Below are 26,833 nucleotides of genomic sequence, written 5' to 3' on the forward strand. Positions count from 1 at the left end.
TCACTAAATAAATAAATAAAAAATCAGCTTTGCCATCACAGTAATAACATTTTAAAAATACATGAAAATGGAAAAATCTTATTTTAAATTATAATAATATGTGTATTTGTGACGTACATCACCACAATATTGTATATCTGTGTAATGATGCCACAGAGTAAAGGAATGGAGTAAGTCTGTGCTCTGTGCGTAGATGCCCAGATGGCTTGTTAGTGCCAGTTTATTTGTGTGTGCAAACATGATTGGCAGAGCTGAAACGTGTGTGTACGTGCTGAAGTATGAATGAATCTGAGGTTGTGTGTCTACGAGATAATGCATTCTTGTGTGTGCTGTGCCGTAGTTTTGCCAGAGGGAGTGTATGTGTGTGTATTTTCTGCCTGAACAGTCCTTCTGCTGCAGAGCATCAGGATATTTATAGAACACAGAATTATGACAAAGAAAAACAATAAGCTATGCATATACAGCATCACATGGATGAAAAGGATTATCAGTCAGTAACGGTGCAGTGCGAGTATAATTTTGTTGGATATAATGGTTTATGTGTGTGTGATACTGATGTTATCCGCTTCAGCGAAGAGGTGTGTGTGTCACGCTGATTATACAGTACGAGCTCTAAAAGATAATTACAATACTAAGAGTTCATGTGGGTGTTTGTTCTAGAAGGGGAAAAAGTGGTTTTCCTCTAAACGTTGCCAATTTCACAGCAAGGCCCCTTGTGTAACCTTCACACACCTTTCTATCCTCTGTCATGTGATTTGCTAGCTCAGGAAGTATGCAGTAAATATTGAATTAGATTTCTTCTTTTCTTAGTGCTGCGATTAATAATTGATGCCGTTTTCTTGCAGTTTGTGATGAAAAATTGAAGCACACGTGTGAGGGAGTCTCAAGCCACAGTCTGAGAACACGACTGAACACTTACAAATACGAAACGCTTAAATAAACACACACACACACACCACACGTGTGACATACAGTACAGGCCTATATACTGTATGTATGCAAGTACATATGCCACATATAGACATGTTTACTTGCAGAAGGCAGTTTATTAGTTACTGTGTTAGTTACTGTGTTTAGCACAATATAGATATTCTTCAAATATTGTCTTTAGAGTTTGTTCTAAACCCCAAACCCTATTAAACTTCTGAATCAACCGCCTAATATACAGACATCATTCAAACTTGGTTTTAATTTCTACAAATTTTTTATCAAAGTAAATCAATGTGAGAACATAATCTTTCAGAAATCATTTTAATATGCTGACTTACTACTCAAGAAACATTTCTTATTATTTTTTTTAATGTTGAAAACAGTTGTGCCATTTTTTGCAGTTTTTTTGTGGAAACTGTGATGCATTTTTTCAGGATTCTTTGATGAATAGTTCAAAAGAACAGCATTTATTTGAAATAGAAATCTTTTGTAACAATTTAAGTCTTTACTGTCACTTTTGATCAATTTAATGCATCCTTGCTGAAAACAAGTATTAATGTCTTACTGATTAAAATCTCACTGACCCTAAACATACATACAGGTTAAAAGAATGCATAAACCTAGTTTATATTAATGTTAATTCAGTGCATTTTATTATAATCTATTAGAACAGGAACCTTAGGCCCTATTAGTGAAGAAGAGAGCACTTACCTTTGTGATGAGGCTCCGCAGGTGAGATCTGATGGATTTGAGCCAAACATACTGAGTCATATTTACAGTTGGCAAGTCCAGTCTCACAGCATCTTCCACAAGTCTTCTTTGTGCATTGCAATAGCTGCTGGATTGGCTTCCTGCGGGAATTGATTCATTTGTGCCACCTTCATCCAAGTCACTAAGCTCCCACTGACCTTTGACTTCTGGATTGGTCCAATTTTGAAAGACACTGGAAGGAGGATAATGGAGATACTTTCCCTAGCTGCTTTCAAATGTCTACTCTGAGTCTCTGACACTCATTTGGCTTCCTAAAATCTTATAATAATTTGCATTTTAATTCAAACATACAGTCACTGTCAACAACCAACAAAGTGGAATAAAACGGAGAGAAAAGTCTAAAATGCAAAAGAGACTATTCACTATTTATCTTCGAAAAACGCGGTTTTTAAACGTTAAACGTCTTTCAACTTGAGCGCCACGGTTTTTGAACGCCGCCTCATACGCGAGACGCTGCAAAAGACGCGAACGCAACGTCAAAGATGTCCGTCTACTCGTGTTTACACAAAAAAACAGTGGGAAAAGTAGCTCAGTGGAATGGCAAAACGCGTTCTGTGGCGTTTACTGTTCTAACCAAATCACATTTTCAACCACAAAACAATACGTTAAAACCACTCTGAACACCTTAGCGTTAGGCAAAATGTTCCCTCAGAATTAATTGAGAAGTTACACTGTACATGTGTCTATGTGTGAAGCCAGACAATGCCTAAGCCAGATTTCTAAAACACTTAAAGTTTTAGTTTGCAAAACTAATATTAGAAGCAAGCTCACACACACTCACACACAAACAAACCCACTAGGCAACATCATACATTTAAATATTTGCAGGCCCATTTTGTTCCTCTGCGGCAGTGAAAGTGGAATGAATTCGACTGAAATGTTCATCTCTGCAATGACAAATAAAAAATAAATTTGTTTACTAGCATCAATAAGGCTCTAGCTCTGTGGTGGAGGTCTGACTGTAGTTCAAGAGGTCTAATTTAAATGCAAGTGCCACCCTTAGTGGAGAGCCAGATAAATTGCTCAGTGTTTCAGGGAAAAGTGGCTTCCTCACACTGCAGTAAAGGAGACTTGTCCACATAAATCTGTTAGTGGGTTGTTAATCTAATGGTTAAGGATCTGGGCGGAAGAGGTTACGGGTTCAAGTCACCACTACTTGTCAAGCTGAGGTGACTGAGTTGTTGAGATCACAGTTCAGCTCTGTCATGTCTGTGTTTTTGAGCAAGGCATATTTGAAATAGAAATCTTTTGTAACAATTTAAGTCTTTACTGTCACTTTTGATCAATTTAATGCATCCTTGCTGAAAACAAGTATTAATGTCTTACTGATTAAAATCTCACTGACCCTAAACATACATACAGGTTAAAAGAATGCATAAACCTAGTTTATATTAATGTTAATTCAGTGCATTTTATTATAATCTATTAGAACAGGAACCTTAGGCCCTATTAGTGAAGAAGAGAGCACTTACCTTTGTGATGAGGCTCCGCAGGTGAGATCTGATGGATTTGAGCCAAACATACTGAGTCATATTTACAGTTGGCAAGTCCAGTCTCACAGCATCTTCCACAAGTCTTCTTTGTGCATTGCAATAGCTGCTGGATTGGCTTCCTGCGGGAATTGATTCATTTGTGCCACCTTCATCCAAGTCACTAAGCTCCCACTGACCTTTGACTTCTGGATTGGTCCAATTTTGAAAGACACTGGAAGGAGGATAATGGAGATACTTTCCCTAGCTGCTTTCAAATGTCTACTCTGAGTCTCTGACACTCATTTGGCTTCCTAAAATCTTATAATAATTTGCATTTTAATTCAAACATACAGTCACTGTCAACAACCAACAAAGTGGAATAAAACGGAGAGAAAAGTCTAAAATGCAAAAGAGACTATTCACTATTTATCTTCGAAAAACGCGGTTTTTAAACGTTAAACGTCTTTCAACTTGAGCGCCACGGTTTTTGAACGCCGCCTCATACGCGAGACGCTGCAAAAGACGCGAACGCAACGTCAAAGATGTCCGTCTACTCGTGTTTACACAAAAAAACAGTGGGAAAAGTAGCTCAGTGGAATGGCAAAACGCGTTCTGTGGCGTTTACTGTTCTAACCAAATCACATTTTCAACCACAAAACAATACGTTAAAACCACTCTGAACACCTTAGCGTTAGGCAAAATGTTCCCTCAGAATTAATTGAGAAGTTACACTGTACATGTGTCTATGTGTGAAGCCAGACAATGCCTAAGCCAGATTTCTAAAACACTTAAAGTTTTAGTTTGCAAAACTAATATTAGAAGCAAGCTCACACACACTCACACACAAACAAACCCACTAGGCAACATCATACATTTAAATATTTGCAGGCCCATTTTGTTCCTCTGCGGCAGTGAAAGTGGAATGAATTCGACTGAAATGTTCATCTCTGCAATGACAAATAAAAAATAAATTTGTTTACTAGCATCAATAAGGCTCTAGCTCTGTGGTGGAGGTCTGACTGTAGTTCAAGAGGTCTAATTTAAATGCAAGTGCCACCCTTAGTGGAGAGCCAGATAAATTGCTCAGTGTTTCAGGGAAAAGTGGCTTCCTCACACTGCAGTAAAGGAGACTTGTCCACATAAATCTGTTAGTGGGTTGTTAATCTAATGGTTAAGGATCTGGGCGGAAGAGGTTACGGGTTCAAGTCACCACTACTTGTCAAGCTGAGGTGACTGAGTTGTTGAGATCACAGTTCAGCTCTGTCATGTCTGTGTTTTTGAGCAAGGCATTTTACTCTTTGCTCACGTTTAGAATTTTTTTTAATCATATATTTAAGAAATTAATACTTTTATTTATGCATTAAATTGATCAAAAATGTCAGTAAAGACTAACTTTATAACTGATTTCTAATAAATGTTGCTCTTTTGAACATTCTATTCACCAAAAACCTTGAAGAATTATGACAATTTCCACCATTTTTAACACTGATAGTAATAAGAAATTCCATCCATATAGGGAATATATATATTTATATTACTTAAAAAAAATAAGAAATTTACAATTAAGTGAGAATGTAAGTTAACCACATCTTCAATTACCTTATTCAAAGACCAAATCATGGCAAATAATGGGTTACTGTGCAAAATACAGAACAAATGTCTCATTTTATTACATAAATGAATATACTAATTAATGATAGGCTAATAACAAATTAATAATAAATTAAACACTTTTAGCCAGCATCAAATTAATGTCCTGTAGAGAATTTACTGTTATAAAAGCACTTCTCTGCTACAGCAACACTTGTCATGACAAATTAATTAGTCTGTTTTTGTGCTCCTTACCTGACCAGCCAAAACATCTCAAAAGTTTATTGAAACATACTAGAGCCTTTCCCTGTCAACACTGTTTTGACTCGAACTGGACACATGAGTGGCTTTAATGCCCCCTGAGGATATCTGGACTCCTGAAGTCAGATTTGTTGACGTGTTCCCTTCGGCCCTTGAGGATCATTCCCACTTGAGCAATTAAAGTGACGGAGCACATGATATGACAGTGCTGGAATTTCCAGCAGGAGAGTGACGAGGGGGAAGAGGGAAAGTCAGCAGGGTCTTGTTAAAATGTGCCTCCGAACAAAGCTTCACATCACACAGATGAGTCAGTGCTGGCTGGCGTTAACATTAGAGCGGCAGCCTGTGCCCAGATCCTGTTTGGAAATACACATGCACTCCAGGTCGGAATCAAGACCGTGTGCTGCACAGCTGGACGCAAGATAAACCAAAGATTAGACCTTTTAAAATCACACAACCATAGGTGTAGCATTGCTCAAAGCAGCAGGAGGTGATATTCTACCCAGATATTAGCGCTTGCTCTGTAGCATCACACTGATGCATTTATGGATGATGATGTGCAGGTTGCATAGTACCATACACAACTCTGAGCAACATTAAACCACAAACACAAAGTGAGCACAGACACAGTCAACCGACAAGTTTCGGGGTTAAAGGTAGGATTATCACAATAAATGATAATATATATCTCAAGCTCGGCTCAACACTAAGAACGGCTGGCTGGCCTGGGACCAATGAGAGAGATTTTTTGGGCTGGCTGAGAGAACAGCAGTTGACAGTCACTGGTCTTTTTAGGCTAGTTCTGCAATACCACCAAAAATCTTGCATTCATTGATCTTGTACATCCAGTTTTATGCCTTGCAAATTTAACCATTTGGTTTTCTGAGATGTATTATTATACATTGCTGTTGTTAGAAAGAATACTTTTTTAAAAAAAAAGTTTTTGTAAAGAAACTTTACATTAAATGAAGTATAAAATTATGAAGTATAAAAACGCATTGCTAAAAATAGCATTGATTATTCTAAAATGAGGAGTCCTTGGTGTTGAACCCTGTAAAATGTCTCTTAATTTCTAAAGCTACAATAGATATGAATATTAGAATAAATTAGCATATTTATATTAGCATAAATACTGTTAAAATTGAATCATATACATACGAGTCATATCTGTACCACTTGTAGCACCAAACTAAACTGTAAAAATGAGCAAACCCGTTTTCTCACAAGTTAATGTGAAAAGAAACTGGAAACATCAAGAGATAAATGGGCCATGGCTGAGACATGGAGATTCATTAAAGGGTTAGTTCACCCAAAAATGAAAATTCTGTCATTAATTACTCACCCTCATGTCGTTTCAAACCTGTAATAACAACGACTTTATTCAACAATTCGTCTCCTCCGCTTCACCCTGAACGCAAACAACGTATGCTGTTCTGTGTCAGCTGCGTCACACCGGATCTGTTTCCTATGTTGTTGTGATTTGATCTGAACGAAAACCGCGTATCTGTGTGACGCAGCTGACACAGAACAGCATACGCGGTTTACGTTTAGCGGATATTCTCCAAAATGGCACCAGGGTGATGCGGAGGAGACGAATTGTTGAATTCGTGCTTCAACATTTGTGCTTAGGGCTTAAAGGGTTAAATTACAATTGCTATGTAAAATTTAAAAAATGATAATTAAAGGCCTAATAATGATTTTTTTTTTACAAATGACAATAGTAAAATTTATGTCTTAAATTCTTCACTGTCAAACGTTAAAATCTTTCCATTTTGGCAAAGTTCTATCCACCGGAATGTTGGTCATTGTGCAAATGTGTAAATAAAGAGAACGTACCACACATTGAGTTCCCAAGATGCACATTAAACTCACTGCACATTCAGAGATGTGTGAATTGAGGTGCTGAAAACACTAAGCTGCACATGAGTAACACAGTGCCGCTCTTCACTCTGAAACACACTGCACAAGAGACTATACTTAAAAAAAATTTCAGCCTTTGATTTCATAATCACACTAAGCTATAATCGCAATTTCAGATTTATTTTGATTAATTGTGCAGCCACATTTATGTATATTTTGCATTCAATTAAATTATTAGCTTTTCACTTACTCAAGGACCCAGAGAGACACTGCTAGAGACCAACAGCCTAAATAAGCTCATCAAGAAAGCATGGCCCTGGACTTCCGGAGGTTGTTGCAGAAAAGACAATAATGTTCAAACTGCTGATCATCATATTCTACACACTCCACGACATGCTTGCTGGAATGAGATGTACAGTGAGCAGTAGGCTGATCCAGCACAGGTGTACAGAAGGTCATTCATGCCTACTGCCTTTAGACTGTACCATTCACCCAGCATGTGCACAGGCACCATTGGTTCTGTTTGCACCACTGAAAGAGCAAGGGGTTTTATTCACTCAGATGCAGTACTGGGGCTTGAGTTATGCATTACTGTGAATGTGAATTGACATATGGTTACAACCTTCCTGATGCCGTAAAAATATAGGAGCACCAAAGTGTACAGAGAGTCTGCTACACACATACCCAGCCACACAAGTGCACAAGGACATATATTTCCAAAAAAGACAACAAAGTGGCATTCCATACGCCAGACAGTAGAGTCCAAATTGGTAGTTTCTGATCTAGATATAATGTGATCGTGCTGATTTATTATACAGTGACAACCATGGTACACTGCACAGTTTTTATGGGCGTCTTACATCTGTGGGCCAGCAGGGGGAGTTTAAGGTTTTAGAGTTCTATGTGCCTTTATTGAGTCGAGCTAGCTGCTCCTCCTGGTACTCCTTCGAATCCTCCCAGGGACGTGGGCCACGAATGTTCTTCCATCCATCCAAGTCCAAATCCTTTAATTTCTGTAGGAATAAAAGAGATTATGCTATATTAAATCACCTTTTTTTTTCAAAGCCACAAATCACATGCACAAACACAGAATTGTAATAGTAATTTTCAGGTTTCAATTCAAATTTCAGGTTTCATTCAAATGGTCTGGACGCTATGGTACATAAACTAAAGTTCAAAAATGTTGTTGAAAAAAGTCTCTTATGCTCACCAAAGCTGCATTTATTTGATCATAAATACAGTAAAAATAGTCATGTTGCGAAATATTATTAGAATTTAAAATGACACTTTTCTATCTGAATATGTTTAAAAACTTAATTTATTCCTGTGATGGCAAAGCTGAATGTTCAGCATCATTACTCCAGTCTTCAGTGTCACACGATCCTTCAGAAATCATTCTAATATGCTGCTTTGCTGCTCAAGAAACATTTCTTATTATTATGAATGTTGAAAACAGTTGAGCTGCTTAATATGTGTGGAAACCATGCTAGCTTTTTTTCAGGATGAATACAAGTTCAAAAGAACAGCAGAAAGCTTTTGTTTCATTACAAATGTATTTGCTGTCACTTTTGATCAACCTTGCTGAATTAAATCTTCATGACCCCAAAGAGAACACTAAACTAAGTACACTATAACCAAAGATGAGTCAGCTACAGCAGGGTGTTTGTTTGTTTTATGATTCATGGAGGGTCAGTGTAAGATCTAAAATAAAATAATTAGGATGACACATGACACGAGTTAATATTTATCATCTAATGAACAGCTGTGAGACTAAATTTTCCTGGTTCCACTTGAGGGCGCTCTTCTACTACTGTCTGCCAGCAGAAGGTCAGATTTAATAGCACTGTAACTTCTTATAATGGCTGCAAAGCTAAAAATAAAGTTTTTAAAGTCAAGGAGAATCACCATCGCAGTATGACAGCCTCAACCACCCACAGCCTGAAATGGAGATGCTAAATGAACCAAGTCGAGACTAAACAGCTAACTTAGACACTTTCTGTCTAAAATAACTTGCAGCACGCTAATTGCCGGGTCAGTCAGTCTCCCTGGAGAAACCTAGTGTTATGTGTCCTGCTTGACAAACTGCATGACAAAATTGCGATTACAGTTCCTGAGTCACTCTGCGTCAGGTCCAAACCTGCACCGATTGCATTTAAGAAGCCAGATGCTTAACCATTAGACTACCACAACCTCACTAGCGAGTAAACATAACTTCCAGTCCGCAGCAAAACAGCAGATGGCTCTATAAAACATTATAGCACTATAAAACATTAGTGCACACACAGATTCTCCATCTATTCATCTCATTCTCTCATTACCTCATACTCATCCTGAAGGATGGCCAACTGTTTTTTAGTGTTCACCCGGGCTTCCAGTGTAGGGTCAAGCTAAAACAAACATGCAAACGGAAAAATAAAAATGATAACAAGAAGGAAACTAGAATAATGTTTAATTAAACAGCATAAATCAGTTCTGGCTGAAGTTCTGTCAGTGTCACTTGGCCTGTACATGAAAAGATTATATGACGTTATGTTTTAGTCTATGAAGTTTTACATACCTTCTTTTTTATCTTCTGCGCATCATATCTAATCTGAGTGAATTCTCTCAATCCAAACGACCCTCCCACAACCAGCAGCTTCAGACAAACATTAAATATGAGCAGAAATATAAGCACAATACAGGCAAAATTATTGATTTGACAAAGGCAGAAAGTTGACAACAATGTTTAACAGAAAAAGAGAACTTGTAAATATATTGCACACTGAAAAATTGTGATACCATCAATATGTAAAAAGCAACTGAATAATCTGAGAACATATTCTCTCTTGTCACTCTATGCTATAACTGTATTTATTTTTTCATTTTTTTTTTTTAAATTTACAAAAGACTTAATTAAATATTAGTAACTAATGTTGGACAAAGATTGCATCACTCAATTTTCAAAATAACAGTTGACGGTAATTTAAACAACAATTAGATTTAATATTACAGTAAATTACAATAAATATTACTATTATTATTTAAACCATGATTTCGGTCTAGTTATTACTAAGTCTTGTGCTCCACAACTTTTAAAATCGTAACTATAAACAGTGGACTATAATCAATGACAGCTCATACTGCATACAAACATTACAGCGCTCACCAGCATCGGGATCCCATATTTCACTGTCCTGTTCTTTTGGAGTTTACGAACTTGATTCCACATGTTTAGTTAATGCATGCCATTCTACAATTTCATATTAGCAAGAATAAAGTCAGTCGGACATAATTCAACATGACGTCTTCTTCTTCTTGGCTTTTAACGGCGGCTGGCAACCAGCGTAATTAGGTGCATTACCGCCACCTTCTGCTCCGGAGTGTGGAACAGAGAGTTACATTCTACTTATTAATCCCGTCCTTTTAAGAAAATGAAAGAAAGCTTTACTATTTATTTCACTTGCTTCAACATGACTCGACTGGGCGCAGCCATATAAACCAAACAAACCCACACTCCCCGCAGCGACTTCGTACAGCCTCATATTGCGTCCGTGTAAAACTAAGAACGAAGGTATTGGTTCCACTTTAAAAAAAAAAAAAAAAAGACTGATAGAAATGAAATTACTGTGTAAATTACAACTGAAAGCACATTTACAGGGTTAATTTAGTTCAACTGTAAAGGAACACAATAGATCTTAAAAAAAAAAAAAAATAGTGATAGAAATGAAATTACTGTGTAAATTACAACTGAAAGCACATTTACAGGGTTAATTTAGTTCAACTGTAAAGGAACACAATAGATCTCTTAACGTTATATTTTAACGTATATTAGAACTTTATATTAGTTCTTTGTCATGGAAATCAATTTTCTAAATAAATTTAGGACCTTTTTTTTTTTTTTTTACCAGAAAACATATAACTCAAGAAATCAAAACTAGTTTTGTGGCTTTTAGACCACATCTGTTAGTTTTGAGACCATCTATCGATATGCTTGTGTACTCTCTAAATTTCACATAATGCACTTTTCCTTTGAGGACATCTAAGCTGAAAAATGCTGTCAGAATCGAAGTCCTATCCTAGTCCTGTAGGTACTTACAAAAGTAAATTATTTTCATGGTGTTTGTTAGTACATCACAAGTCAAAGAACACACAAAGCCAAAATGGCACATCAATATCTCTAATCAATGTACTTAATCAAAAGCTAATAAAATAAAATAAAATGTGTACATTGTGTGAAAATATAGGATTTCTTATATATGTTCTTCCACACTTTCCTGTTTTATTAGGAAATATACAGCAAATTTTATTTAAATAGTGATAAGTCGAGTAAATAAAATGAATAAATGTTGAAATTAGTTATGAAATGAATGTCTTTCCTTTTACATTAAAATAGATAATTGTCTTAAGTTAACGTATTTCTCCTTCATACAAGCAATTAAAAACACAAACACACAACTGTGATTGTTTCTTTATTTAAATTTTCATAATTTTTAAAAGTTTTTTTAATAAGGTGAAGAAAAATACCTTTTTTGTTCTGTATAATAAAATATGTTAACTTTATTCCTTTATGAAGAGGGGAAAAAAACAAACAAAATAAGAAGTAAAAATACAGAAAACATTCCTCCTGGAAGGGAGTTTTTCAATGTTGCGCTTGGAAGCAGAAAGGGGAAGGTCTATTCATGAAGTCTGACTCATCATCACAAGAAAACTTCTCATCAACAAGCATTTACTGTATGTAAAAAAGCGGATCAATCGTAACACATGGTCATGCAGTATCACATGGGTCAGTGGTCACAATGATGCTGCCTACGCCATGCTTTATGTACAATATATTTGTAACCGTTTGTTGCATATTGTACATTTACAAAGAGAAAAGAGTATCAGGATTGCCTGTCCCGTTTCCTATTCTCTCCTTCAATGTGACAAACACATAACTACCAAGTAGGATCTTCTGACAAGCATGTGAAGGCTGCATCTTTGTGACACAAACCCCAAGACAGGCTTCATGAACACAGCTGGAGAAAGAACAGGAAGTTGTATATGACACACAGGAAGGGCCTGGGCTGATAGGAGAATACAAAAATGAGCGAACGTCATTGGGTGGTGCCGATGGAAGCTGCTCTGATGGGCTGATCTGGGACCAGTTCTGCTTGCTCTGCTTGTTGGTGCTAGATCAGCACTGAAGAGCCACTTTTACTCTCATAGTGCGCGAGCTATGTGTGTGTATGAATACGCATATTTGTGTGTTTGTATCAAAGGCAGGTTGGCGGGGTCACGGTTCAGAGGTCACTCTCCCCATAGAGGGCGGTGGAGAAGGACATGTAGTCAAGAGCTCCCGGGATGGCGTCAGGGCCGGTGTAAGGCGTCATGCGGGCGATGCAGTACTCGGCCTGGTCAGGGGGGAGCTCACGCCGCAGCTCATCCGCCAGGATATAGTTCTGCATGAGGACAGAGTTATTCATTTGGTTATTAATTTAGACACTTTAACACTGGGAAATAATTTTTGGGATGTTGTATATGTACCTTGTCTCCAGCAAGGACTTTAAAGGATGCCATGACCTGATCAGCGGTGTCCGTGTCAGCCGTCTCGCGAGACATAAAGTCAATGAAGGCCTGGAATGTGATCACTCCCAGTCTGTTAGGATCCACAATGCTCATGATGCGGGCAAACTCCGCCTCTCCCTACACACAGAGAAACAGTTCTTAAAAATCACTATGAAAACAATATGAAAGATCGTTCTTCACTGGGTTAGCATAGTTGATGCTGTTTTTTTTACCAGGCACTTTTTTTCAATAACTCTGTTTTATTTAGAGATAATGGTCTAATATACCTGCTTTTAATCCATGAAAATCAAAATGATCTATTTTATCTTGATAAATGTAAATCTCAGCTTTTCCAGACTATATATACCATGTTAACTTTCTGCTTATAATGAGTGATGTTCCATGGGGATTATAACAGTTTAACTCAATTATTTTTTTATCAGCTGATGCTACTTTATGAATACTTAAGAAACTTTTTCAAGTAATAACCACATTAGTGTTGTTACTGTTAACTAAAATTAATGCTAAAACTATTTTAAAAAACACTTTCAGTAACTGAAATAAAGCTGAATAAAGTATAAATATCACATGAAAACTTAAACTTAAAAAAATTTGAAATGTTGCATTATTAAAATAAATATATAAAACTAAAACTGAAAAAAAATAAAGCTATATAGAAAAAAATGGGAAGCAAACATAAAATTATAAAAACGTATAGCTGAAATAAAAATATAGGCTATATACATAATTCAAAATGTTAATAAAAATTATAATAGGATCAGTTCAGGAAATCTGCCCTAAACCACATAACTCTGGCTTACCAGATAATATATTGAGATTATAACTTTCTGCTTTACCATATTATCCACCTTATTTTTCAATGTGGAAGTAAGCTATTTCCTGTAAATATGTGAGACTTCCGATTTATTCACCGCTGTAGATGAATAACTAGAAAAATTTTACGGAAAAAAAAAGTAAACGGAAAAACTATTTGTGCAACAAACCAGTACATTTATGAATAGACAAATAATCAAAATAATATGATAACCTACACCAGTTTGCTGCATCAAGAAGCATTATGGACTGTTTTTGTACAGCTAAAATAAGTGGAAGCGGCTGAAATCAGAAGCCTTGCACATTCAAGTTGAAAATGGCCGCACCTTGTTGATTATAAATCTGTTTTTCTAAGTTATACCATGTAGTAGATATAAATCCGTAGTTATCCCATGTAATAGATATAAATTTCTACTATATCTTCTGTTTATAATGAGTCATATAGGGACTATAACCTGACTATAATCCATGGACTTTTTTAATAGTTCATGCTATTTTTTCCAGAAATACTTACTAAAATAATAACCCACATACATATAACTAACCCAACAAAATCTGTCCGAAACCAGATGATAACTCTGACTTACCAGATAAAACATGGAGATTAAAACTGCTTTACCATATTATACCCCATGTTGATCACAAACCTCTGATTTTCCAGGTTAATCCATTGGGATTATTAATATCAGTTTCTGATTCAGATGAACAGTTACCAGTACATTATCCATGGGGACTACAACTTTCAGTTTAACCTGATCACAACCCATGGAGATTTGAACTCTCTGCTTTACCATATTATAACCCATGGAGATGAGGCAGGCTCTGAAGTCTTCTGCATCCATCATGCCTGTTCTCTTCTACAGGAACCCACCAGGGACAAACAGAACCAGGTAGTAGTAGAGAGAAAGATGAAGAGCGAAAGAGGACGGGAGGAGTATTGGTTCAAGGAAGTCATATTAGAGGAAGGTTTGAGAGAAAACGAGACAGAGCGAAAGAAGAATAGAAAAGAGAGTAGAGAGAGGAAAAAAAAACAAAAAGAGTGTGGTTAATGGTTGAACTCCCTAACTGGTGTTGGTGTGTGTACCTGTGCGTCGTTCCCGATATCGAAGCCCAGACTGATAAGGCAGGCTTTGAACTCCTCAGCGCCCAGTGTGCCCGAGTGGTCCTGGGTGTCAGAGCCGTGGGCAGGGTCAGAGGTCAGCAGCGTGGACATGCAGTACACACATGGGAGGGGTGAGGGAATGTCATGCAGACATGTGGAGGGGTGGAAGAGGGTCCATGCAGAAGTGAAAAACGAGACAAAAGAAGAGAAAAGTGCACAAACGTTAGGATAAACTGTGCAGTACTGTGCCGTGAGTGAGGACAGAGAGTGACTGTGAGGACAGATCTGCTAAAAACTGTGCCCGTTGCGCTCGGTTAACTATGTTGTGTTGTTTTAACGATGTTAAGGTGTCTTGGGCGGCACTGTGTGGGTTTTTAGTGCAGCGTTAGGTTTCAGCGTGGCAGCCTGTAATCTGGGACTTGTGTGGGTGACATATACCATAATTCCACTCTATGCACATCAGGTCGATTATACAAACGCATTGTTATGAAAGTAAAAACTTGGATATTTGTGCATTTTGGCAATTTTGAATGCTTATAAGTCGAGTACTTAAACAGGACAGGAACCGCAAGGTACCAGGGTTGTGCTCCACTTAGAATTAAAAAATGAAAAATGATTTAAAATTCAATCAAATTATGGTGAATATTATTTAAGGTCGCAAAAAGGAAGTAGAACTGAAATTTGATTTTTAAGGAGGTAGAATTAAAATGAACTGAAAGAATTACGTCTGGCAAAATAAGCTGAAAGTTTAAAAAAGGCTTGAAGTTTCAAAGTTTTTAGGCTTTCCAGACTTGGACCAGGATGGAAAAACATTTCATTTCCCAGAATGTCATTACCTGCTGAATTTCTCTGAAGTGTAATTTATTAAGTTCTACTTTTTGTCATTCCAATCCAACTTTCTATAACTTGTTCCCAATTCAGTTCATATAACATCAGCTAAAAGGGAACCATTCTTTTCTGTACACACCAAGGACGATACCTATATCAAGAAGTATATTAACACCCACACCAATGCACGGTAATGGTGTGTTTATTATAAGCAAGTGCTAGAAATGTGTTCTCTGCAGCTTTAAATGTCAAGCTCTTTAAAGAAGGATGATTACTGACTGGAATACCGATTCAATCCTTTTAGCATTCATCAGCTGGAAAAAAATCATTATGAAAGTGATTCAAATTATATCATTCCTCTGTGCCGTTATTGTTAAGTTGTGGTGTGGACTCTGCTATTCTTTTACATGTAGAACAATTTAAATTTAAAACTACTTTATTATTTATCTTTATCGTCCTTTGTATAAATGGGCCTTTAAACTTTACATTTTGCCCAAGTCTGCAAGGTACCAGACAAAATGTTGCAGCAGCCAATCATAAAATTAAAAAATGAAATGTTTTTAACTAACAAAAAGTTCTGCAATTCTCTGTTGGTTCCCACCCAGATGAAGTGACCGAGTTATGGTCTCAGACGTCCTACTGCTCTTAATGATGTTAAACTGTGGTGTTGGACTGTGCGGTGTGATACTGACTCGATCGAAGTGGTTGAACGAGGCTCTGAACTCATTCATTTGTTCCTGGCTGATGCCTTTGGCGTCACGGGTCAGAACCTGGTTCTCGATCTCGTTGATGGTGCGAGCGATGGTGGTGAGGAGCTGCTCCCAACCTACACGGATGTGCTAGAGGAAGAAAAGAGACTTCAGGAACATACCCACTGAACCGGGGGGTTTGCAAGTAAGCATTTGTGATTTTATGTGTGTATACCTCCATGGTGTAGTTAGTGTGTTTGTTGTCAAATATAAGTGCTTCCTGTATTAGCTGATGGTCTCCCTCTAGCTGGTCGATCTTTGGTTTGTAGTTTACAATGCTCTTCTCATACTGCCGAAGGTGGGTCAGCTGATCCTCCAGGGTCCCGTGCATCTCAATAGAGATTCTGCCAATTTCCTAAGCACAGAAAATTAAAAAAAATACTAAAATAAGAGGCCACCCACAGTCCTTCCTGAATCTTTGCCCTGAGGTTTTTCCTGCAAAAATTTTCTCCAGCCACCCAAATGGTTTTCAGAGCTAATTTGGCAGTATCTGAACCATTTTTTTCCTCTAAGACAATTGTTAACATATAGTGAATATGGTAGCATTTTAAACTAGAAAGTCCTGTATCTACTTTACTCCAAATGGTCAGTTGATCTAAAATATTTTCTAGTTACCAAAAACATATATTAAACATGAATATTTCAGGATTCAGAATAGAAAGTTTAAAAGAACCATATTTATTGGATTAATTGAAGTCATTTGTAACATTATAAATGTCTTTACTGTCACTTTTCTTCAATTTAATGCATTTATGCTAAATACAAGTATTAATTTCCTTCCAAAAAAAATAGTAGTGTATAGCCCCATTTCCACCGCAGGAACTTTCCCCAGGAACTAGGGACTTTGGGCCGGTACTCGGTGTGTTTCCACCGCAGGAACCAGGATCTAAATAAAGTTCCGGGTAAAAATTTGCCCCTGCTCGCGAGGTAGTATTTTTTCAAAGGTCTGGAACTTTCGGGGGCGGGACTTGGGCGCTGAGCATGCTGATTGGTTGAGTTCACGCAACATTGTATTTCAAACACCGTTTATTCGCATCATTTTTAAAAAAATATTACTGTTATTGTGTCATGAAATATAGTTTTAAAAGTATTTCAGGTGAGAATGTAGTTGTTTAAAAATCAAATCTGCGGTTTATTTATAAAGACAGTGCCTATTTGAAAATGTGCTTCGCCAATTTCGGAGACGTGAGTTCCACGCGATCACCGGGCGATCAGTGCTCATGTATCCCAACAAGAGCAGCCTCAACTCGGCTAGTCCTTCTGACATTTGCCGCTGGGTCTGATGTCTCTGTGGTTAAACATAAGATATAATTCGTTTTGGGTAAATATAACAGGTAATCTTTTGGTCTTTATTTTACTATTCTATTAACTCTTTCCCCGCCAGCATTTTTGAAAAAAGTTGCCAGCCACCGCCAGCAATTTGGATGATTTTCACAAAAATTTGATGGCCTCCAGTATATTTTGCTGTATGAATATTTGAATATTCAATACACCAAAATAAAGATCAGAGCCTCTACTTTTAAACAAAAAAATCTGTTTTATTCTAACTTAAAGCATTCTTTTTTTATCAACACTTGAATATAGGTATACTGCATAAATCCAGTAAATCGCTTCCATCAACACCTCCAAAGCTTGCACAGACATATACCACTTCCTGGATCAACATTTTACTCTGTAACATTATGCAGTTTTCATTTATATGCTGTCTATTGCTGATGATCGCATTATTTTTCATATGCATCTGTTTACATAAGAGATTGCTCGTTTCTCCATCCTGTTCACGTGTGTTTTTGTTCGGGAGGTTTTGTACTCGTTCAGAAGATGCATAATAGCGCCCCCCAGTGTACAACAATGAAAACACAAAAATCCGTAAAAATTCGTCTTTAGCTGGGAAGCGTTTTCTTGTAAAAGACGAGATAACTCATCAATGGTGGGGAAAGAGTTAATCTATTAATATGTTAAAATGAAAATGAAAAGAGGCAATACTGTTTGATATAATATTTCGTTTCATTGTAATGTATGTACGTTCCCTGAACTACATTTCTGCGGCTATTAATATGTTTAAATGAAAACGAAAAGAGGCAGTGGTGTTTGATATCATATTTCGTCTTATTGTAAATACAGTGAGGAAAATTGCAGTAGCCAAGGCGAGCTGAATGACGTTATCAAGTACGCTGCTGTTTGCAGAATTATCGGACTTGCGTCGCCCCGTCCGTCTCGTGAAGTCCGAACTACCGAGGACGCAAGTCCAAAATTTGTGTACTTGGTTTTGAGAAACGTGCGCAGACCTACATCACCAGACTATTTACCTATTCTTCATGGTACTTTAGATCGCTATCGAAACGCAGACAGCAACAGGTCTGGGGGGAAAAAGTTCCTGGGACAAATTGATCCAGGTAATTTCGGTGGAAAAGTGGCTTATGTAAATCAACCAAATTTGCTTGTGTCATCATGTATGTAAGCTAATCACCAAGGACATTTTTGATGTATTTTTTTCTCTGAAGAAGCCTACCTTAAGAGAATGTGATTCATTTTCTGTTAGTAGAACTCATGTCTCACCTCCATCTTGGTCTGGATCCAGGGCCCAATGACATTTGCCTGATTAGCAAACTGTCTGCGCAGTCTCTCATTATTCTGCTGACGAGCGTGTTCTTCTATCAGGGCCTGATCTCTCTGGGGTACTAACTGCCTCACCTGAGAGGACAGAGAGAAAAGGGAGATTAGAAGAAAGCAGTATGGAGGTGAATTAAACAACTCTCATTTGTACCCATTTTCTTACATAATTATGTATAACATGTCACATATCTGTCTGAAAACTCTGATTCCCTTCTGTTTGTGCTGCTCAAATGTATTTTCTGACCTTATCCCATTTGGCATTGATCTCCTGGGGGTTGATGGTGGTGTAGGGGTTAGTGCCAGCCATGTTGACGTGGTATGTCTGCACTATTTTAGCAATTTCATTATGGATGCCCAGGATGGCCTGTCGTTCCTTATCTGCCTCAGGCAGTGTGGCTTTAAACTGCTCATGGGCTGTGCTGAGTCCCTGATACACACACACACACACACAAAGAGAGGTGCTATAACTTTCAAAAACATTCCCCTCTGCAACTTTTCAGTTTTCACTCTTATATTAACTTTTATGTGAAAAGCACCACAACACTTCACAGTCACATTTGAAATAAACCAAATGGATAGATGCATGGATGGAGAACAAATGGGAAGACAGATCAACAGATATACTGCATGAATAAATGAACGTGAATGGATGGATAAAAGATGAGTGTACACTACCTGTATCTCCTCAATGGTGTGGACGATAAAAGTGTCCTGCAGGTCTTCCATGGCTCCCTCCATCCAGTTGTTAAAGGGCGCCGCCCTTTTGGCAAACTCCAGGTACAGCTGATCAATCGTTTCCAACAGTTTCTCTGTCCTCTGAAGAAAGAGACAGAGCCAAAACACACATATGAGTGCACTGCACTTACAGCACAAAATCACAGTATCACAGTGTGTCACCAAAGAAGAAATACTGCCCTTTCCTGCAGGTCAGTGTAGAAAGGATTAATTCCATGGGGGTGTATGATAGAAGTGTTTTACCTGCAAGGCCTCGCTGCGTTTCTGAGTTAAAACCCCCAGTGAATCCCACTGATCACAGATCTGCTGACAGCGAGCATTTACACTGGGAGAGTCATAGTACTCCAACTCACTAGAGAGAGAATGAGAGTGAAACTATTAAACTACTCCAACAAAAGATTACAGATCATGTAAGATACAGATGAAATGTTCTGTGTGGTCTGCTTTAGAACAAAACATTTAAATTATAAAGCATCAAGCAATGTCTGGATCAGATCTTTTGGTGCATTTACTGACTTCAGCTCCTGTGCGATGGCAGCGATCTGTTCCACTCTGTCCTGATGAGCTGCAAGGTCACTCTCAAATGCCTCATGCTTCTTCAGCAAAGCTTTGATGTCCGAGAGTGATGCTGTCTCGTAGTCTTTCTGCTGCAGCATCTCCTCCTTACCTACAGGGAACAGCAAAAATCAGCCATACCCTAGAGAGAATGAGGAACTCAATTCTTATAAACCAATAAAAAGAAGTGTTACCGTCAGTCCAGGCCTCATGGATGGCGGCTTTTTGGCGGAATTTCTCTGCAAGGTGGTCGAGTCTCTCCAGTCTGCGAATCTCATTTAGTAGCCACTCTTCATAACCTTTCTCTGCTCCCTCAAGACTTCCCCAAGCATTGGAGATATCCTACACAAGCAGATGATTAATTGAACATCACAGATCCAATTAAGAGAGTTAAATGCTCTAAATCCTGGGGAGATACTTAGGTTGTAAGTGTGTTAGGTTCTCACCGAGACCATCTTCCCCTCTGAGGGCATGAACGCAGGCCGGTTGCTGAGGCGGAGTTTGGTCTGCAGTGTGTTGAAGTTGATCTCCAGCTGACATTTCTCCTGAACTTTGGGTGGTTTGTGAAGTCGTCGGTAGTCCCGGAAATCCTCCAACTTCTGCTGCATGGCCTGCATGGTGTTCTCTGGAACGCGGTTCTCCAACCATGGGATTGTTCTGCGAATCCACTCCAGGAGCTAAAGAGAGCAAGCAACAGAAAAAATGGGGGGAAACAACAAAAACAGTGGAAAAAAAGAGGATAAAACATTGGAAACAGTTGGGAGCAAACAGAATGAGATCAAGGAGGTAGAGAGAGAAAAAGAGAAAGTTTTAATTATGGTATATATTGTTTTATATTATGAATTTGACGCAGGGTTCACATAATTTAAATAATACATTTCCATGACTTTTCCGGTTTATTCTGGATTTTATCTTTTTTTTTTATTTATCAGATTTTTTTATATATATATACTGTATATATATATATAATGATTGTAGAATTATTTAATTTAGATTCCTTTCACAAATATTGATTTGATAATTGAATATTTTAAAGCTGAGCATTACTAAAACAATTCATTTTCAGTACAAAAATGTCCATGATCCTTCAAGTTTTACTTAATTTCCATAGATCTGCATGGTCTGGAAAGCAGAATTTTAAATGCCCTGTTTTCCGTGACCTTAACAACACTGCAGAGTAAATGTGCTAGACATTAGCTGAGTTTCAATTACTCAAACTTCTCACTGGCCCTAAATGAGCACATGTTGAGACAACAGGAGAAGAGAGGAGAGGAGGATGAGAGTGAACAGGAGAGAAGCTCACATCACTGGCCAGTTTCTCATAGTCTTCCATCAGTTGCTCGTTCTCCTGATTGACAGCCAGGACTTTGCAGATCCGATTGGCTGCTGTCTCGGCCTGAGGGGGTAAAGGACAGAGTGAATCTGCTTCTGTTTCTGTGGAAACCACATCAGCGCCATGGCAACGCCATTAAGGTTCTGTCTGTTTAAGTGTGTTGAGGTGCTCAAGTCACTTTATTACCGTTAACCAAATGCAATCAACTGCTATGTCAATAATATCATATAACCCTTCTGTGCGTGTTTAATTATAAATATGTGTATTTTTGGAGGGGGGGAGGAAGTGAGTTGCAAGTCTAAAAGCCAGAAAGGAAGAGGAGAAAACAATGATAAGTTCAGTTTAGCGCTGTCAGTGACAGACAGTTCGGGCAGTGACTCAGTTTTATGATCATCTTATGAATGCTAATCTGAAATGTTGCTTATGTTGGCACAAAATTGTTATCAATAGTGAATTAAGAAGTTATACTTTTTTATTGGAAAAGCTGCTGTGAAAAAGCGTTTTTTTTTTTTACCAAGGTTGAACTTTTTAATAAAAAAAATAAAAAAATCAATGAAAACACAAAATGCACCATTTCAGTTTCCATTGTTCAGCTGAAAAAAAAAAAAACTAAATTACATTTTTGTTACTATTGATGTTATTTTTGCATTTTGTGCGTAAAATAAAAATATTTAAAAAAAAACACATATTATAGAAAATAATATTTACATTTAAATTGATTACGATTGAAATCCAAAAATGAATCAAACAAAAATGTGATATTGCTTTGTACAAATAATATTGAACTGGCCATCAAAATATCAAAATTCTGTCATCATCCACTCATCATCATGACACTCCAAACCCAACTTTTGATTTAATAGTTTTTTTTTTTTTAATTCTGTGGAAAACAAAGAATCTGTGACTGTCACCAAAACAATATAATATTGTCTTTTCTAATTAAATTAGCTAGGTTGGTCAAGATACAATTGCTGGGCCATGATGACACCAAGTTTTTTTAGAAAAATCCAAATATTGCATACAACAATCGTGCATGGGTGTGGATGTGATGAAGTTTTTCTGAATGCAGAACTGTCTGGTGGGTTTACAGTCAGACTCGTGCCTTATAAGAGCTGACAGGATCTGAATGTGCAGAGAACACACACCCAGCATATAGAAACTATTTATCGATGGATGTTAGTCATCAACTCAGAAACACTCACAAAGAGTTGAGGAAACCCAGCAGGATGTGATGAATCAGCACAGTGAAGTTGTAACTTTCACCCTGTCAGTGAGAAACATGCTTTCTCTGAATGAACTATTACTTTCTAAAGTGAGTCTATCTGAACTGATTCAAATACACGAGTCTGTCTAAACTGATTCAGAAGTAAAAAGTGTAAACAATTTTGTGGTATATGCGGCTTATGATGTGGCTTCACTGGCTTAAGGCTCAAGAGCTTGTCTAAGCTGATTCACTGCTGAGGAAATGGCTATTGATTTTAAACTAATTTTCTGGACTAATTCTGTACTAACACACAATGAATTATGAACAATAAAAGTCATTTGAATAGGAACGAACCGACTGAATTTTAGCTGGACATGATCGTCGACGTGTATTTTGATGTGTAAAGAAGTTTGATGGTTTCTATACCAGAGCCCTGTGTGTGCGTACAGATGTGTGGAGAAACAGAGCTAGGTGTGTTATGTAATATTACAGCAGGGTTGCCATGGAAACAGCCAGAACTGAGACAAAACCCAGGAAAGAAAGAAATTAATATCACAGCCAAACAAGAAATAAGTAAGAAATCACAATGAGGTTTCAGAGCAGACAGGTTCTGACCTGTCAGTGAGATCATAAAAAGAGCACCTGCAAGTGACATCATTCAAAACTGACCTCACCACAATATCCCTTGTGAAAAAGTTTGCTTAATTGTAATGTGTACATCAAATCTTAAAAGTATATTTAAAAAGAACTGTACTTGCAGATAGCAACATACTTGCAATATTAATGAAATTAAGTGTACTTAAAGATATTGTTTCTTAACACACTTTTTAACACAATTTTAAAAACTTTGTAAATAAAAATGTTTACTTTAAAGGAACACTCCACTATTTTTGAAAATAGGCTCATTTTCCAACTCCCCTAGAGTTAAACAGTTGAGTTTTACCGTTTTCGAATCCATCAGCCGATCTCCGGGTCTGGCGGTAGCACTTTTAGCTGTAGCTTAGCATAGATCATTGAATCTGATTAGACCGTTAGCATCTCGCTCAAAAAAGACCAAAGAGTTTCTATATTTTTGCAAAGTTCCTTGATTATTACGCCGGAATGAGAGTATAGAAGACTATATAAAAATATAGAAACTCTTTGGTCATTTTTGAGCGAGATGCTAACGGTCTAATCAGATTCAATGATCTATGCTAAGCTACAGCTAAAAGTGCTACCGCCAGACCCGGGGATCGGCTGAATGGATTCGAAAACGATAAAACTCAACTGTTTAACTCTTAGGGGAGTTGGAAAATGAGCCTATTTTCAAAAATAGTGGAGTGTTACTTTAACGTATATGTTTGTGTTGACTAACATACTAATGCAAATGTAAAATACTTGATTGCAATTTTAAACTTTAGTGTTTTATTCAATATCACATTTGAAGTTTATATTTTAAATGTACTAAATTGCAACTTCATTGCAAATTTATAGTTACAAATATATTCAAACACGTGACATACAACGGACCAGAAATTTATTTTGTTGAAGTTTCAATAGAAATGGCATTAAAAGATATTTTAGTTTACCATAAAAGCTTGTCAGCACATGCAGCAGAACACTTTCACCATATTTCAAAGAAAGAAAAAAAAATGTGTATGAAATTACATATAAAGATGTACTTAACGCCTACTTAAGTGGGTAAAAAACAATCTTTAAATCAAACTGCATTTAATATAAATGTAAACTGTAAATCATTTTCATTTAATTGCAAATAACATGCAGTTAAGTGTTTGAAAACATTGCATGCAATTTTCTTTTTAAGGCATATTATTTCCATAATAAGTACTCTTTTTAAAAGTATGCAAAATATCCCTCTTTTTCAAAAAGGAGTTCAGATTAGTGAAGAATACATCTCTTACATTTCTTTATTGGCACTGCTTTTTAGGGTTCTGATGAAAGCAGAGATCTGATTGGCTGTCTAGATTTGACTGGGTTTGTGATGTGGAAGCTTGTGTCCTGATTGGCTGATGTCTGTCTGCGCTCACCTTCTGTTTGCCTGAGAAGGCGTGGTAGTAACATGACACATACGTCATGATGGCCTTTTCATCGGGACGCAACGTACTAACGATATCTGCCCAGGGAAAGAGGGAGCGGGAACAGAGAGAAAAGGAGGTGGAGAGGAAGGGAGAGAAAAAAAGCACAGAGTAAAAGACTGCATAGACACAAAGGCAAACAGGGCACAGTTCTACAGAAATGATACAAGGCATGAAGAGGTCTCCAGGAAGTCTCATTGACGCCGGGAATGTTTGAGTATTTCTTTTAGGAGACTGGAGTGGAGACACACTCATGCCTTCATCATAAGACTTCATTTCCTTCATGCAACAGGTGGAAAGACTCATGCAACTGTAGGGGGAGCATGAGCCCTGAGGGGCGGAGCTTAGCACTGCAAAGAGTCAGAGAGAGGCAGACTGTTAGGAGAGTAGGAAACCACGACAACCAGTAATCACTGCTACTGGTCATCACAAAACCCAGTGAACAGAAACAGAGTGAGGGGAGGGACGTATTGGGTGAGTGTAGAAGTTCATGGCATTGGAAGGGGTGCCCTGCGATACCTTCTGCGCCCCAGAGAAGGCATGGTAGAAGCTAGAAACGTAGGTCATGATGGCCTTCTCATCAGGACGGGCTGTACCAACAATATCTGCAGAAAAAGAAGGGGGTGATATTAAAGTAATGAGAGAATAAATTAATAATCAGAGCACATCACACACACTTCAGAGGCCCATCTGAGGTGACTTCCTGTGTAAAGAAAGCATTGTTAATGTGAATGGATATGAAACTACTATAGTCAACCAAAAATTAAGCTAATCATTAAAATGTTTGAACAAGTTTTGACTTTTCTGAAGGAAATACTTTGAGCAACAAATGCTTCTGATAGTTGAAAAATAGTCACTACTTCAAAATAGTTGTTATAGTTTTTGGTAAGTTTAGGTTTTTGGTTTTTGTGTAAATGAAATGTTCCAGTACAGCCACTTGACACTTTTCTCCTTCGTTGTAAATCAATGTTCAGATACAAATTATGCTGGTTTTAATGTCACCATCTTTTTTCTGGGACATTACACTGTTTCTGAGACTGCTACACTGTTAAAATAAAATGTATTTTTTTGTATTGGGGCCAGTAAAAATGTGAATTTGTGTATTGTTTTCTATCTGTGTGAACGGTGTAAAGTGGCTTTTATGTTTAAATAGAAAGTTGCAAGAAAGAAAAGACAGTTCAGTATGCAAATAGATGTAAGAACGAAGACCCATTTAAATTCATTATGCAAATATTATTGCCATCTCGCATGCTAAACATTCTATCAATGTAAATCAATGAAAGATTTTCTAACTTTGATCTTAAATTTGTTAAAGTTAAGAACAGAAAACTAAAGCTGTATGTCAAGCGGCTACTTAGGATTTAAAAATGTTTGAGGAACATCAATCTAGTGCAACAGTGCAACAATCTAAATGTGACCCTGGACCACAAAACCAGTCTTAAGTAGCACAGGTACAGTGCCGTGAAAAGGTTTTTGCCCCCTTCCTGTTTTTTTTATTTTTTGCATATTTGTCTCACTTAAAAGATTCAGATCATCAAACCAATTTTAATATTATGCAAAGATAATGCAAGTAAATACAAAATGCAGTTTTCAAATGATAATTTCATTTATTAAGGGAAAAAAGCTGTCCAAACCTACCTGGCCCTACATGAAAAATTATTTTCCCCTCCTCTTAAATCATGAAAGAACTGTGATTAACCACATCATTTTAGAAAGCTGAGTTAAATTTCACTAGCCACACGCAGGCCTGATTACTGCCAGACCTGTTGAATCAAGAAATCACTTAAATAGAACATGTCTGACAAAGTGAAGCATGCTTAAAGAGCAACACATCATGCCGCGATCTAAAGAAATTCAAGAACAGATGAGAAACAAAATAGTTGACATGTATCAGCCTGGAAAGGGTTATGAAGCCATTTCTAAGGCTTTGGGACTCCAGCGAACCACGGTCAGAGCCATTATCCACAAATGGAGAAAGCTTGGAACAGTGGTGAACCTTCCCAGGAGTGGCCAGCCTACCAAAATTACTCCAAGTGTGGCTAGTGAAATTTAACTCAGCTTTCTAAAATAATGTGCTTAATCACAGTTCTTTCATGATTTAAGAGGAGGGGCAAATAATTTTTCACGTAGGGCCAGGTAGGTTTGGACAGCTTTTTTCCCTTAATAAATGAAATCATAATTTCAAAACTGCAGTTTGTATTTACCCAGGTTATCTTTGTGTAATATTAAAATTTGTTTGATGATCTGAATATTTTAAGTGTGACAAATATGCAAACAATTAAAAAAACAGGAAGGGGGCAAAAACCTTTTCACACCACTGTATATTTGTAGCAATAGCCAAATATGCATTGTATGGGTCAACATTATCGATTTTTCTTTATGCCAAAAATCATGA

At 37.3% G+C, this 26,833-nt stretch overlaps 2 protein-coding genes across 6 annotated transcripts in view; both read right to left on the reverse strand.

Annotated features, from left to right (window-relative positions):
- Positions 1-7,062: 7,062 nt before the first annotated feature.
- cox16 (cytochrome c oxidase assembly factor COX16) lies at positions 7,063-10,320 on the reverse strand. The gene is made up of 4 exons (XM_016508724.1): positions 10,030-10,320; positions 9,442-9,519; positions 9,203-9,271; positions 7,063-7,897 (listed from the first exon to the last, which is right to left on the reverse strand). Exons 1-4 carry the CDS (start codon positions 10,090-10,092, stop codon positions 7,784-7,786), a joined length of 324 nt encoding a protein of 107 aa, XP_016364210.1. The 5' UTR covers positions 10,093-10,320; the 3' UTR covers positions 7,063-7,783.
- A 1,399-nt stretch (positions 10,321-11,719) lies between these two features.
- actn1 (actinin, alpha 1) overlaps positions 11,720-26,833 on the reverse strand; it is a 34,046-nt gene continuing 18,932 nt past the window's right edge. Inside the window, exons 8-22 of one of the 5 annotated variants that reach the window (XM_016508723.1) lie at positions 24,958-25,043; positions 21,130-21,222; positions 20,273-20,503; positions 20,021-20,168; positions 19,788-19,938; positions 19,515-19,623; positions 19,212-19,352; positions 18,781-18,963; positions 18,480-18,614; positions 16,096-16,275; positions 15,864-16,010; positions 14,326-14,406; positions 14,033-14,098; positions 12,387-12,545; positions 11,720-12,301 (exon numbers count right to left, since the gene is read on the reverse strand). In XM_016508723.1, coding sequence (XP_016364209.1) covers positions 12,143-12,301; positions 12,387-12,545; positions 14,033-14,098; positions 14,326-14,406; positions 15,864-16,010; positions 16,096-16,275; positions 18,480-18,614; positions 18,781-18,963; positions 19,212-19,352; positions 19,515-19,623; positions 19,788-19,938; positions 20,021-20,168; positions 20,273-20,503; positions 21,130-21,222; positions 24,958-25,043 — 2,069 coding nt within the window. In that variant the 3' untranslated portion in view covers positions 11,720-12,142. Of the gene's footprint in view, positions 12,302-12,386; positions 12,546-14,032; positions 14,099-14,325; positions 14,407-15,863; positions 16,011-16,095; positions 16,276-18,479; positions 18,615-18,780; positions 18,964-19,211; positions 19,353-19,514; positions 19,624-19,787; positions 19,939-20,020; positions 20,169-20,272; positions 20,504-21,129; positions 21,223-24,390; positions 24,477-24,957; positions 25,044-26,833 lie in introns of all 5 variants that reach the window. The other 4 variants (XM_016508722.1, XM_016508720.1, XM_016508721.1 and 1 more) reach the window with 4 other exon arrangements.

This window comes from Sinocyclocheilus rhinocerous, unplaced genomic scaffold, assembly GCF_001515625.1.
Source record: "Sinocyclocheilus rhinocerous isolate Xijiao unplaced genomic scaffold, SAMN03320098_v1.1 scaffold564, whole genome shotgun sequence".
NCBI lineage: Eukaryota > Metazoa > Chordata > Actinopteri > Cypriniformes > Cyprinidae > Sinocyclocheilus > Sinocyclocheilus rhinocerous.

Coding starts and splice junctions, on each gene's coding strand:
- cox16 (XM_016508724.1), bottom strand. CDS start 10,092: ATGTGGAATCAAGTTCGTAAACTCCAAAAGAACAGGACAGTGAAATAT. Junction 9,272..9,441: donor CGCAGAAGATAAAAAAGAAG/GTATGTAAAACT, acceptor TGTTTGTTTTAG/CTTGACCCTACACTGGAAGC. Junction 7,898..9,202: donor TCCTTCAGGATGAGTATGAG/GTAATGAGAGAA, acceptor TTATTCCTACAG/AAATTAAAGGATTTGGACTT.